A 14,286-nucleotide genomic window follows, 5' to 3' on the forward strand; every position below is an offset into this window, starting at 1 on the left:
GGTGGGGTTCCTCCGGACACGTGTTCTGCATTAAACGCAACTTAATGTTCTCTCCCCCCGCCCCCGCCCCCGCCCCCTTGCCTCCCAACGCCCCTCTGACTCGTCTCTTGTCTCTAGATTGTTTGAGTCACTCTAGAAACGGTTGTCTCTGTCCATCTGTCCTTTGACACATACCCTCCAATGTACATCTTCCTCCGTAGTTGACCCGCATTCGCTCTCACTGCCCTCCTCTTGCGGTGGAGGTCTGTGGCTCACCTCCTGTCCTCTGTCCCATCTTTAGGAGTACCAGGCTCAGGTGGAGGAGATGAGGCTGATGATGAATCAGCTGGAAGAAGACCTGGTGTCAGCCCGCAGACGCAGCGATCTCTACGAGTCTGAGCTGAGGGAGTCTCGGCTTGCCGCCGAGGAATTCAAGCGGAAGGCAAACGAATGTCAGCACAAACTGATGAAGGTAGTCAGCCACCCTCCAAGAGGGGACTCCGGGGGCACGGCCCTGGATGATCTTCACAAGATGCAAGGCCACGCTGGCTTAACGAGTGTAGGTTGGAGACACAATGAGATTCTTTGGAAAACGCCCCATCTTTATTTATAGATACCGTTATTTTTGTTTGTTGTGGTTTTGGTCTCAGAGGCCACGGAAGTACCGTAGATAGTGACAGTGGGTTGTTGAGATGTCCCAATATGTTATCTTTTTTACTTACAGGCTAAGGACCAAGGGAAGCCTGAAGTGGGAGAATATTCCAAACTGGAGAAGGTGTGTCTTCTGTGATGGGGTTGACCAGATAGAATAATTTGTATTTGAAAATAGTTGTAATATTATAAGTGACTGCTTACTACATAAGAATAGTTTTCTAGTGAAGATATATTTATCTTATTTCATTTTATTTTGGGGACAGGGAGTGAATGCAAGTATGTACTATGCTGAACTATGCTTCCTGCCCCTACTGTAGTGGCGTTTGGGTGACTGTGTCAACTTTTAGCAGTGGTTCTAAAAGAGAAGACAGAATTTTTTGTTTTTGTCTTTTTTTTTTTTTTTTTAAAGAGAGTTTCATGTAGCCCAGGCTACTCCCATGCTCACTGTGTAGTTACATTCAGCCTATCGGCTTCTTCTGATTCCATCACCTAAGTGCTGGGATTTCAGTATGTGCCGATTTTAATGTAACACACACACACACACACACACACACACACACACACACACGGTCCTACTTCCTCCCAGTAATACACAAGCCCAGGCACTTGGTAAAATTTTTATTGTGTTCATATATGTTGAGAGTCCTGCTTAAATAGTCCATACCACAGTTTGCCTTGGGACAGGCCCATGCTTCTCTGACAGGCGAGTGTCCTTTCTATGTTAGTAAGTTCTAGAAGACAAACCCCAGAGGCTCCGCAGAAACCCGGAGGAAATAGGTGCTGACTGATGGCCGTGTGTTTTCTCTCCCCGCCTTTGGTTGTTTATAGATCAATGCTGAGCAGCAGCTGAAGATCCAGGAGCTCCAGGAGAAGCTGGAGAAGGTGAGTGTGGGTGACGGAGGCTCCCCCCATTTCCACGTACCTGCCTACCTCACCCTGGAGCAGTAGTGAAGAGAGAAGCCGGGTTAGTCACCAGTAGCAGAGACAAAGGGGTTGTCCGTCAAAAATATCGGGGTCCTGAGTTTAGGTTTTCCTTTGGAGGCATGTCTGCAGTGTTTGTTTCTAAAAACCAAACTTGTGTGAGGCTCTGGGACAGAAACCCAAAGGTGGCTTCTAGTGCCTTGGGAGGCTAGCGGGTATCGCATATCTGTAGGGGAAGTCTGGTTTGCTCTCTACCAGGACTGTGAAAGGTTCCTTCTCGGGGACTCCCTGGTGTCCTAATGTGATTGTGTGTAGGGCAGAGGGAGGTGTTGGCAAAGTTTGTGCTAATAGTCCTGTTTCTGTAGTACTTTTCAAACTTTGGTAGATTGCTTTAGCTTTATCAAGGAATAATTGAAAAACAAAAAGAATATATATTTGGGGCTAGAGTGATGGCTGCTCTTCCAGAGGACCTGGGTTCAATTCCCAGCAACCACTTAGCAGCTCACAACTGTCTCTAACTGCAAGATATGGCACCCTCCCACAGACACCAATGCCCACCAAGTACAAATGAATAAAAATGTAAAACCCCATATACATATAGTATACAGAATGGTGTTGTGATGTAAATATTCAGCTGTGGCATGATCAGGCTAATAAACATCTCAGTCACATCTCGCCCAGCAAGGGGGTGGAGGGATCATGACATGGTTTCTACGTCAGATCATCTGCGCCAGGTTTGCTGGGTAGCTTAACAAGGGCAGTTTTGACTTCCTTTTGAAAAGCACTCTGGTAAACTCAGAGCCATGATTTTGCTATTTGCCCCTTAACTCACAGGCTTAATCATCTCAGGTCAATTTATAATAACAGTTACAGAAGGACTGGGTCTAAGCCCTGCACTTTTAAACTTTTTTGTACCAATAGAAGAAATTCGTACTAATGAAAACCTTTATTTTGCATCAAAATAAATTCTGTACCAAAATAAAAAGAAAGAAAAGAACTCTGATAACCAGAGCACTGGTATCCATCCTCACCCTCTCCAAACCACTGAGCGTCCACGAGGCTGTATATAACACATCCCTGGGAGGCCCTCACTGTTCGCCACTGACAGCCTAGACTCATCCAATGTGTTTTCTTTTATTTGACCAAAATAATGAAAATTAGCTTAAAATTACAAAAAAAGAAAGGAAGAAAGAAAGAGTAGAAGAAAGAAAAAAAGTATTCTAACACATTTCAGGGTCCACTCTCTCTCACGTGGCACATTGCAGGTCTTAGAATCCGTGTTTTAATGTCGTTTCCACTTTCTTATTTTACTGGAGTCTTGCTACGTAGCCCAGGCTGGCCCAAGTCCATTATCCTCCTTCTAGAAGCTGCCTCCACAGGCCTGTACCAGCTAACCAGCTGCACTTGTTAAAATCTCATTTTATGCGATTTGTATGAGGACGCTGCATAGTTTTTTCATATGTGCTATGAATATACTGTACATAATCATCTTGATTCATCTCATAAATTCAGACAGTGCTGCAAAAGTTGTAGTACAGGGTAGACCAAAATGAAAGTTAATAAACAACAAAAATCGGAGGCTTAGCCCCCTCTCCCTCTGTCTGTGTTGTGGATTGTCACAGATGCCAAGGCTGTAACAGCCTTTGAAAGGTCATAGGTCATATCCCAGCTCTGTCTTAGCATGTTTTCTTACTGTGGTTGTTTTCCCTTTCCCCACAGGTAGAACGATCAGGAGCAAGTAGGTTAACTGGATAGATCAGCTCTTTGATACCTTTAGTTTGCTTCTGTGTCTATCATTAAGTTGGAGAGACAGAGGATTTTTAGACACCCCCCAAGAAAGGGAGGCGCCTCGTTTATAACTACAGGACTAGTTCCAAATTCAGTGAGATTAAAAACCAGTGTACCTAACACACACAAAATAAGCAATAAATGAACGCTGCTTCTGAAAAGTGGGTCCGAAGTGATCAGTGTCTCCTACTTTTTCCAGGGTTTTGTCTTTTCTTCTTCCACATAAATATGCGTCAACATCTGTGTCCTGTCCCCCTTTCTCCCGCCAGGCTGTAAAAGCCAGCACAGAGGCCACCGAGCTCCTGCAGAATATCCGCCAGGCAAAGGAGCGAGCAGAGCGGGAGCTAGAGAAGCTACACAACCGGGAAGACTCCTCCGAGGGCATCAAAAAGAAGCTGGTGGAAGCCGAGGTGAGCGGCGAGCGGCGGGGCCCTCCTCAGCCTCACCGCCTGTTTGACCCTGGTTGTTCCTAAGGTAAAGAACTCGCTCCTGTTTGACCAAAACCTCTTTCCCTCTGAAGATCCCTTTGAAAGGCGTTAGGCCAGGAAGCCTGTCTCCACAGCTCAGAGGGGACGGGACGGCTGCTGGATGCTGTCCAGCCTGTTTCCCTCCGGCCTCCGAAGCAATCTCGGTGACTGTATTTTCTCCAGGCTCTCTGGCTGCCGCTCTGAAGTTTTGTCTTCTCCATTTTTTTTTTCCTCAATGTTTCTAACACAATGTGGATCTAACTCATCTGGTCTCCTCGGCTTCACCCATTACCTGTGGCAGGCAGTGACTCTGGGCCTGTGTTCTGGGCCCTGTCCCCATCAGATTCTTTTGTTGTTGTTGTTGTTGTTGTTGTTGTTGTTGATATCAATTATATAACTATACTGAAAACACGACCGGCTGTTCACTGTCAAACGTAAACAGTGCAGACAAAATAGGAGTATGGAGTGAGACGTCTCTACCCGTCTGTGCCTGTCCGCCGCCCGTCTTCCCTCCCTTGTCTCACGCAGTGGACTGTGACACACTTAGTTTCACTGTCTTGTCTTGTCTTTCCCCAGGTCTTCCCACTTCCCCACTGCAGTCTGCATGTTACCCTGCCTATACATGGCTGTCTGGGGTCTGTCCTCACCCCCGGCATTCCTGGCCGTTTCCCAGTGTCATCCTGAAATCCCCAGAATGTGTGTGAACAGTGTCTCAAGTTCAGAGTGACACCCCCCCCCCCATAACTGTCTCCAGAAACTACCTTCCTCTTGTAGTATCAACATGGCGGTCACACCCCCTGCTATTCTTCCGGTTGCCCCAGCCTTGAAACCTTGGCTTGGCATCGTCTGCTTGTCTCTGAGAGTTGCTGTTAGTGAGTCACCGAGCCCTATAAATATAAATGAGCTGACTTTCTTCCTTGCCCTCTGCTTCTGTCTCCTTCCTCACAGGCTGGACCCCTTCCCCTCTCTTGATCTCCAGCTCCAGCTCTGTCCATCTCCCCAAATAACACACAGTGTAAGATTCATGAACCCCCAAGTTTTCCTGCCCTACCCTGAATCTTTAAGGGTGTCTATGTATTAGGTGTGCCCTGAGCTCTATGGGGCAGCCGGTTGACACCCGACCCCCCGGGCACTGATTCTTTTCCATTCGCTCTTCTCCACCCTGCCCTTGCAGCGGTCCGTCTGTCTGGCCTTTCCTTGGAGCTCCTGTTGGGTTCTGACCAAGGTTGTTTCCTCTGAGCTTCCTTTAATGCAACTGTCGTGTGTATGAGTGGCCTCCTGCACCCCAGCCCTTACCCCCTCCCGCCCCCCCATTACCCATACTTAAACTGTGCAGCCCAGCATCCCCCTTCTTCCATCCATCAATAACCACAACACCCCAAACCTTTTGCTTTGTGGTCCTACCCCGCCCCCGGCCCCCGCCACTCCTAATCTGTGTGTGTTTATTTGTGGTTTGTCTTACCTTCTCCAAGGGCAGAGTGCGTCATCTTCCTCTGTATTCCACATGACGCCCAGTGTGGTCCTTTGCAGATAGTAGGTGCTTGGTAAATATTTGAATGAATGAATGCACTCTTGCAATCCGCACAGCCGAGCACTGAGTCCTAGAGTTGTCACCTTGCCGTTGTGTCAGGTGCCTGGGATTTTCCCCTCCCGACCTGAGAGTACACTTCCCGAGGGCTCTTCCCTCGGTGCAGGTGGTATGCCTGCAGCGATTGCTCCATTAAAACTCTCTGATTGATTCACGACCCACAGGAACGCCGCCACTCCCTGGAGAACAAGGTAAAGAGACTAGAGACCATGGAGCGTAGAGAGAACAGACTGAAGGATGACATCCAGACAAAGTCCGAACAGATCCAGCAGATGGCTGATAAAATTCTGGTGAGCAGGAACCAAAGGTGCAAAGTTAGCGGTCTCACAGGGAAGGGGGCAAGAAGGCTCGCACGCTGTCCTGTGGGGGTGTCACTGCGTAGGTGGATGGAGAGAGAGGTGGTGTCAGAGAGAGCCACCTGCGGAGTGGAACGGATGAACCAGGCCTGGACATCTTAGCACTAGTGACCAGCCACTGCAGTCTTTACTGTTCCCTGGTCTGCTCTCACCCGGCATCTTAAAAAATGGAATTGGGCCTTTGTCATGTGACTCGTTCACACACCCTCCTCTCAGCAGAGTTCTGCTTGGCTGTTAATTCGGCAAAACCAGTGCAAAAAGCTACTGGGGCTTTATAGACAGCTACGGCCCAAACTCAGATTCTCACTCTCAGAAAGGAAAGAAATGAGTCATGCGGGTTCCCTCAGAGTAAGTAGTATCCGCCCGGGGTGGCTCTTCACCCACTCACCCCGCTGGCGGCGGCGGCTGTGTTTATTGCCTTTCTCCTTGCCTCAGCTGGAGCATCTATCTCTTCATCACTCAGAGTCTATCTTCGGCACTGATGACCAAATTAACGTAACAAGGGGGTGTTGGCAGACATGTTGACTTATGTCCCTGGCCCAGGGTGAAGGACCGCCTTTGAGCCTCACTCCCAAAGTCAGAAGTTAGATGTCATGTCTGAGAGGCTCAGGGGTGGCTTGTAATTCATGCCCAATGCGCAGTTGTTCCCCCCAGAAGGAGGTGGGGATGTTAAAAGGCCACTTCATCTCTCCTGTCACTTCTGGGAAGTGGGATCCCCATGGGTGTACGTCCTCGAGGATGGCTGCCTTAGAGGTTTGCACAGTATTGACCCCTCATAGGTGACTCTGTATATTCACCAATGTTAAGTATGTTCTGGAGCAAATGCAGAGAAGAGGAGTTGGTCAAATTGTTACGCTTTGCCATCCAGTCTCTATATTTATGTGCATACGTGTGTGTGTCCGCACACAAAGACAAACGTGGATGTCTATTCTTTTCCGATCTCTTGTTCTGTCTTCAAAATCTCTTCTGGCCGTTGTCAGGCACGTGAGTTTTACCATGAGTGAAGACAAATCCTGCCACTGTTACCCTTTACCCGGCTAACCATCAACGAAAGGTTTCAATTCTTCTGTGGTTCCCAGAGGGTTTCCCTACTTAACGGTGACGTGTTCATTCATTCATTCAACAAATATTTAATGAGCTTCTACTATGCACCAGGCCCTGTTCCAGGGAGCTGGAAATGTAGCAGTGAACAGGGAGAACTGCTCTGACACATATAGAAAAAGAGACATTAAACAAATAACAACAACAACAAAGACAAAACCATCCACCCGGTAGTGAGGTGTGAGTGACCAGGCCCTGCGTTTTAGATGCTGCCCATATCCTTGTCAGACTCAGTGAGTGGTGGGTCTTCCCTTTAACCAGTTTATAGATCTCTATCCCTGTTTCTGTGACATCTTATGAGGGCTGAACCTGAAAAAAGATGATTAACAAGTGATTCGTAACCAGCAAGACAAGCAAACTTTCTTTATTTCCGAATGTACCTTGTTACCCACCCAAGTGCCTTCGTGCGTGGCTGAATGTGCCCTCGTTTTAACAGAATGTGCCTCTTGCTCAAGACCCTTGTGCTCGGGCTGCAGAGTGTACAGGACACGGGCCAAGAGCGGTCCTTCGTCCTGTCATGGACTGGTGACGCTGGGAAGCACATCCCAAATATGCATGCTCTTCCGATAAGAAATTTCAACATGTGTCATTGGGGCCCTCAATCATATAAAGGAGTCTTTGCCTCGGGCCCTTTCGCGCACATGCTCAAAGCCCGTAAAATGTTTTTATTAATTAGACTCCTGTTTATGTCCAATTTCCCTGGGAGCACGTCTGGTGGATCGCAGCAGATTTTGCGCACTTGGTCTTAATGGACAAGCTTGACACTGCAGAGTTGCGGGTTTTTGTGAGCATGTGACTCTCAGAAGCTCCCCCCAACAGCGCCCTCCTCCCCTGCCTTCTGTTTTGTGACGTATCTCACATAATTTCCTCATTCCTCAGAATTCTTCGTTGAAGAGAACGTGGGATATCAACTTCCCATGACCTCTGGTGTCCGTATTAACCAATGGGCCCAGATTCCTGGTTCTGTGCGGCCATGTCTGCAGTTAGGGTGCCTGCAGTGAATTGGATGCCGCCTTTCGTAAAGGGCCGGTTTCTAACACACGGGCAAATGAGTTGCCGTAGTTTTCTAACGAATCATGAGTTTTGTTGAAGGACAGACAGCCATAGAGGAAGCATGAGCGCCGTCCGCTCAAGCTGCTCACGCAACCCCAGTGTGTCTCCTCCTCACGCGTGTGCGCTGGCGTTTCCATGGCCACCGCCCATGTTCCCATTCACACACTTCACAGAAACACTAAGTCATGTGCCCATGTCTCAGGATTCACATCTCTACATTCCAGTCGTTTACAGGAGTCACTCACAATGCCAGGATTTTTTCCATACTTGCTAATTGTAATTGCTTTCCTTTTTGGCAAGGGTTCTTGAGCAATGTTTAATGAGTGAGGAAGACCTCACCCCTCCAATTGTTTATCTCCATAATACATCAGGACCCCTTTTCTTATTTAAGGCTGATGAACACCAACACCTCAATTAGCCTGAGGCTTAAGACAGTGGTCAGGGTCTTTGTGCTGTGCGGAACCTAATGCTGTCTTGTTACCTTTATTTCTCTGTGTAAAGTCAAGCCGCTGCCTGTCTTGGCCTGTCACACCATCTCATCTCTGATCCCAGCCTCACAGCCCACTGGCTCTGTGTGTGTGTGTGTGTGTGTGTGCTCGTGCTCGTGCGCGCGCGCGTGTGCGCACTGAGAGAGCCAGAGCCACGTGTGGTGCTGATTTCCTTCCCAAGAGCTTTAGTCTAGTGTTGCAGGAGCAACGGCTACCTGTCGCGTGCATTGCCTGTGGCAGTCATGGTCCCTGTGAGTGTCTCGTGCCTGCCCGCCTTGGTGCCCTTCCCCGAGCCCACCTGACTGACTGCTCTTTTGTGTCCAGGAGCTGGAGGAGAAACATCGGGAGGCTCAGGTCTCAGCTCAACATCTAGAAGTACACTTGAAACAGAAAGAACAGCACTACGAGGAAAAGATCAAGGTAAATCGACCTCCTCCTCCGTCTTGTCTGACCTCCCCTGCATAGCATCTGGGCATCTAGGCATCTGGGCTCTCCCTGGGCCTCTGGGCTCAGCACTTGCTAGAGCAAAGGGCAGACCAGGGTTGTGGTTCCATCTTTATTTATTTGTTTTTAACCCCGCTATGATTCAGGGCATGTTTACCACATTCCACATTCTTCGCTTTTAATTTTCTTTCTGCATCTGTGAATTGGTCAGGTACCCCTTCCTTTTGTTTAAAGTATGTCCTTAGGAACCTAATTCTGTGACGATCTGGGGTTGTTTTGAAAATGTGTTTGTTTTGTCCTCATTTTTTTTTATTTATTTTTTTTAAAGATTTATTTATTTATTATATGTGAGTACACTGTAGCTGTCTTCAGACACTCCAGAAGAGGGCGTCAGATCTTGTTACAGATGGTTGTGAGCCACCATGTGGTTGCTGGGATTTGAACTCTGGACCTTCGGAAGAGCAGTCGGGTGCTCTTACCCACTGAGCCATCTCACCAGCCCTTGTCCTCATTTTTTAAGTTTATTATTTATTTTTTTACTTGCATACATGTGTGTGTATATGTATGTTTGAGTTTGGCATGTGCATGTGAGTGCAGTGTCCAAGGAGGCCAGAAGAGGGCGCTGAATCCTCCAGAGCTCAAGTTACAGGTGACTGTGAAGCCACCAGAGCAGGTGGTGCTCTTTCTTAACTGCTGAGCCATCTGTCCAGCTCCTTAGGTTCAGTCTTTAGAAATGGCATGTATTTATGGTACAAAGCACTGCTATCCATTAGGACATTTTTTTATATGTCTGTCTTTTACTTCCTTCACATTTCTGGCATTACCCTCTCTTGTGTCTGACCCCCCTTTTGGTTTCCTTCTCTTTCACTCCTGCTTTCCCCCAACTCCTTCTGTCCCACCCCCTACTCCTCTAATTCAGTCTCTGCTTCCTGTGTGCTTACACACACTACATAGACACACACACACAGACACACACACACACGCCAGCCTCATTCTTAGGTGCCACGTTTTCCACTGGCTGCTCCAGTGCTCTATGGCTGTCTACCCCACTCTCCTTTGGCTTTTATTTTGAAGTCATGTGTAAGTCTTGCTATTACCTTCTTGACAATGAGCCTCTAAGCTCCCCCTCCACACACACACACACCCCTTAGTGTTTTCCTCTGCCTAATTCTTCTAGGTCTTTCTGTGAGCTGTTGGGATGTTGGATCTCTTTTACTTTACTCCTGCTTGAAATTTATGATATGTTGAGTACATTGGCACATTTCTACTCTACTCAGGAAATGAGTAGTCAGTGTTTTCAGGTATTATTTCTCCATCTTTTGTCCCTTTTTTGCCATTTTGAGAACTTGAATAGACCTGTGCTAGGTCCAGGAATCCACCATCTTCCGCGTTTTCCTTTTCTTCATCTCTCTGTGCTATATCTACCGCTTTGCCTTCCACTTTGCTAACTCTCTCTCTTAACTGTGTCTAAACTGCGGACCAACCAATCTACTGAGGTTTTAATGTCAGGGGTTTGCTTTATTCCTGGGAAGATATTCTGTTTGTTTCATTCTCAAGTTTACTAAATTGTGGATGATGATTTTCAATTCTACGGATTTATCTTCAGGTCTGCCTTTCAGTTCTTGAACTGCAGCGGGCAGAGCTGTCTGATAATTGGTGTTTTTGAAGACTGGCTTTTCACCCATCTCTCTTTTGCTCTCTCATGATGTCAGTTCCCTTTCGTATAACTGTCAGGCTGCCCATTCTCTTCGGAAAAATCATTAACGGGATCTTTGACTTCTGTCTTCTCTCAAAGCTTTTAAGGCTGTGGTGCCTGACGCTTAAGTTCACTGGGTTCAGCAAATGCCTCCTGTTAGAAACAGCTTTGTATCTTTCTTAGTGTGCCTCTGCTTGGTTTTTGGTCTGAAATATTTTAATTCTCTTCCCACCCCTACCCCCTGAGAACTGAGCCTCGCTCCTTGTGCATGACTTTGGTCATTATATCCTATGTGATCTCTTCCCTGACCAGACATGCTAGTTTGGGATTTGTACTGGCTCTCAGCTTTAATGTTTGGCATGAGACTTTATACGGTAGTCGCCTAGCCCGGGTATGTGATGACGGTAACCCCTGTGGAATCCACTCTGCGGTTTGCAAGAGGATATCGAAGAAGTGCCAGTTAGAAGGCATGTTTTGTCTTACATCTCTAACCCCTACCCCCAACCCCTTTCTTCCTGCTGGTCGGACCCCTGTGGAAGCTTGGCCCTTCTGATCCACGTGCAGCTCTTTTTGAGACCCATCACTGCCAAGGTCAGGGTCTGATTTAGAACAGTCACCTTGACCACGCCTTCCTTTGCATTAGCACCCTGAAGAAAAAGGAGGCCCCCCGAGACTGGGCTTTGTGTGTGTTGTGCAGTCTCCATCTCTCTGGCTAGACAGAACTTTACCTTGTAGACCCCTGGGGAACATTCAGAAAAGGCTGTTTCCTTCTGCCTTCTCTACTGGGATCCACACAGACGTCTGCTCGTTAACCTTTCTGCCTTGTGTTCTGGTTCCAGCTTGTCTAAGGCCGTCTCTGTCACAGCTCTGGTCGTACCCTGGATTCACTGTGTTCTTGCTCATAATTTTAGAACCACCCTCAGAAACCCAGCAGAGCGGTCACTTCATCATCCTGCTGAGCCCTCCGCTCCTCGTGACCCCGCTGTCAACCTTCCGGTCCCCACAGACGTTTGCTTTTTTTCTTTCCCCCACCAGTCAATTTTAGTTTAAAGCCTTCTTTGAAACATGTTCTTTCCTTTCTCCTGCGGGCCCCTTCCCTGCTGGCTGGCTCTTTTTTTAGGGACGCTGTCCCGAGAAGCTGTAAAGGGCCCCTCACAATAGATCTTGTGGGAAAGGCATATTTCAGATCCCATCTGTGACCCCAGTTCTGTCAGCTTTATTCCCAGTCTCCTCTCGTTGTTCTGGGTGGCAGCGGGTGTCGTTCACAAAGGCAAATGTTCTTTGTGATAAGGAGCACAGGGTCTCGAGTGGTCAAAGGCTCAGGGGACTTCAGTATCTTCCTTCCTTTCTGCCCCTCGGGGTTGTGGCGATTGGGAGGGCCAAGTGCCTCGTAGAACATGAGACCAAGCTGGTGTTTGGTGATACCATTACTGTGTTATTTTTCCTCTTTAGGACTAGAAGGTCCTGAAGTGTAAGCCTAGAGAACAGAGCATGTCTCTCTCCCTGGGGACAGTGTCTTTTTCCAGGGACTTTTCATCCTGGTTACATCAGAGGAAAAGAGCCATCTTCCCCTCACCCCACCCCCACCCCCGCCTTTTGTATTATCTTCCCCACCCACATACTGCCGGGCAGGGCAACGCCTTCTTATCCCTGGCTGTGTCAGAACAGCAGCCTCAGTCACCCAGACTTACCCTGGCCCTTCAGCTCCTCTCTTTCTGAGATGCATGGCTTGGGAGGACCCAGAATTCACTTTGTACAAATTAGGAGCAAGGCATGTTCCGAAAACTCCTGGTGTATTGGCTAAGAAAAGCTCCCCCAGGTAATGTAATGCTCTCAGATGCTAGGTGCTTCGCTCTTACAGGTCTAGGTGCTGACCCATACTCGCTCCCTCTCCCCCTCCTCCCTCTCTCTCCACTCTCACTTTCTTGCACATACACTGGTCTTTGGAGCTGCTGACTCTACAGTAGGCCCTTGGCAGGCACCCTCTCGCCCGCCCGCATGCCATCTTGGTGAATAGACTGTGTTCTGGTTTCGCCTTCCACCTTGGAGTCTGCAGACTCTGGGCCTCTGTTGCCTCCCCTCCCCCCGCCCCCTCGCCCACCCCGGGGTATGAACATCTCATATCTCCATAGGTATTGGACAATCAGATAAAGAAGGACCTGGCCGACAAGGAGAGCCTGGAGAACATGATGCAGAGACACGAGGAGGAGGCCCACGAGAAGGGCAAGATCCTCAGCGAGCAGAAGGCGGTGGGTATTAAGACAAGCCGTGCCATCTTCCCAGGAAGAGGTTATGTACCTGCAAGGCCAAGAGTTCACCCCGTTTCATCTGGTGACATGGTCTCTCCATGATATCCTACGAGGTTTATGGGTACCAGGAAGCTTTCTCGGAAACAGCTTCCTGTCCCAAAAGAACAGGGTCGGATTTATAAACCCGAATGGCAGCCTGCTGCAGTGTGGTCTTTCAGAACTCTGGACAGCACCCAATGCTGCCCCCAGTCTCCCATGGCTCGATCTCTCTTTTTTTAATTTTCTAGTTTCTCTCCCTTCCAATGTAAACTTGCTGGGCACAGGACTGGTCTGTGATGCTTGTCAATCTGTATTGTCACAGACCTGTCACTGGGGCTCTCCACCCCCGAATTACCAAGGGAAAGGGGGGGGGGGCACGTAGCTCAGTGCTCAAGCACTTGCCTTGCATGTATAAGGACACTGGGTTTGGTGCCTTCATCCTCTCTAAGGGAGGGTCCTGCCTACCTTTCATTTTAGCCTCCACCCTCAACTCCTACTGTTTAATAAGTTAGGAAAATGTAGAGGAATATGTTATATATGTACTTGTATTTTGGGTCAGAAGCTCCTAAAGGCCCGGGTTATGTACAAGGGACACGGGGATGTGAAGAGGCCTGCTTCTATGTAAGGTGCTTCTATGTATGCTTCTCACTAAGTGGCCTTCCACACAGGCCACTTAGTGAGAAGACCCTGGTTTCCGTTGGAAAAACAGCTGAATGCCATCCGCCGGGCAATGACACCTGTGACGTTCAGGGTACAGTCTGGTGGCTCCTCTCATTGCCTCTGGCCAACCTATGGGTTTCTAAGGAGATGATCTGTTCAGCTCCCAGGGCCCACCTTAGCCCCTCTCTTCATGTGCCCGTTCACGTGTGAGGTGTCTCCTGTGTTTCAGATGATCAACGCGATGGATTCCAAGATCCGATCCCTGGAGCAGAGGATCGTGGAGCTGTCGGAAGCCAACAAGCTTGCGGCAAACAGCAGTCTCTTCACCCAGAGGAACATGTAAGCATGCTGCATGCTTCCCCAAGCTTGGCCACCTCTGCTGGCACAGAAAGTCTGTTCTTTTGTCTGGTGGGAGTCCTAACTGGTTCAGTCCCGTGCCCAGCCTTCCTGTGCAGACTTGTGTAGTTCTGCTGTCCTCTGAAGGGCCTCCATCCTCCTGCAGCTCCCCTTTGAGTCCGGTACTCTTAAATACCTCAAGCCCCTACCGGACCACAGAGAAGTTTGCTGAGGCTAATGGGGCTGGTTCTAGCTTGGTTTGGGGAAGCTACTGTCCCTCTTTTCCATGCTGACTTGCAGGTGCTGTCAGCAAGAGGTGCTGACAGCACCTGCTCCCATGTGCCCGGCTTTCAGCTGTGCCTTCTGCTGGAAGGAGCAAGGATGGCTGGGTCCATGAGTGCTCTGGTCCTGATCTTCCTGCCAGAAGGATCACGTTCCTCGTGAATGTCAGTCCCTTTAGAGATCTG

The 14,286-nt window shown here is 48.7% G+C and overlaps 1 protein-coding gene across 34 annotated transcripts in view; it reads left to right on the plus strand.

Moving 5' to 3' along the window:
* The window catches only part of Cit (citron), a 163,730-nt gene that overhangs the window by 87,894 nt on the left and 61,550 nt on the right, over window positions 1-14,286 (plus strand). For 17 of the 34 annotated variants that reach the window (XM_006530131.2, XM_006530146.3, XM_006530130.4 and 14 more), the window contains 8 exons: window positions 281-538; window positions 704-754; window positions 1,462-1,515; window positions 3,612-3,752; window positions 5,562-5,687; window positions 8,720-8,815; window positions 12,668-12,784; window positions 13,713-13,822. In XM_006530131.2, coding sequence (XP_006530194.1) covers window positions 281-538; window positions 704-754; window positions 1,462-1,515; window positions 3,612-3,752; window positions 5,562-5,687; window positions 8,720-8,815; window positions 12,668-12,784; window positions 13,713-13,822 — 953 coding nt within the window. Of the gene's footprint in view, window positions 1-280; window positions 539-703; window positions 755-1,461; window positions 1,516-3,611; window positions 3,753-5,561; window positions 5,688-8,719; window positions 8,816-12,186; window positions 12,355-12,667; window positions 12,785-13,712; window positions 13,823-14,286 lie in introns of those variants that run through there. The other 17 variants (XM_030254099.1, XM_006530138.4, XM_006530140.4 and 14 more) reach the window with 4 other exon arrangements.

Source organism: Mus musculus, chromosome 5 (assembly GCF_000001635.26).
Source record: "Mus musculus strain C57BL/6J chromosome 5, GRCm38.p6 C57BL/6J".
NCBI lineage: Eukaryota > Metazoa > Chordata > Mammalia > Rodentia > Muridae > Mus > Mus musculus.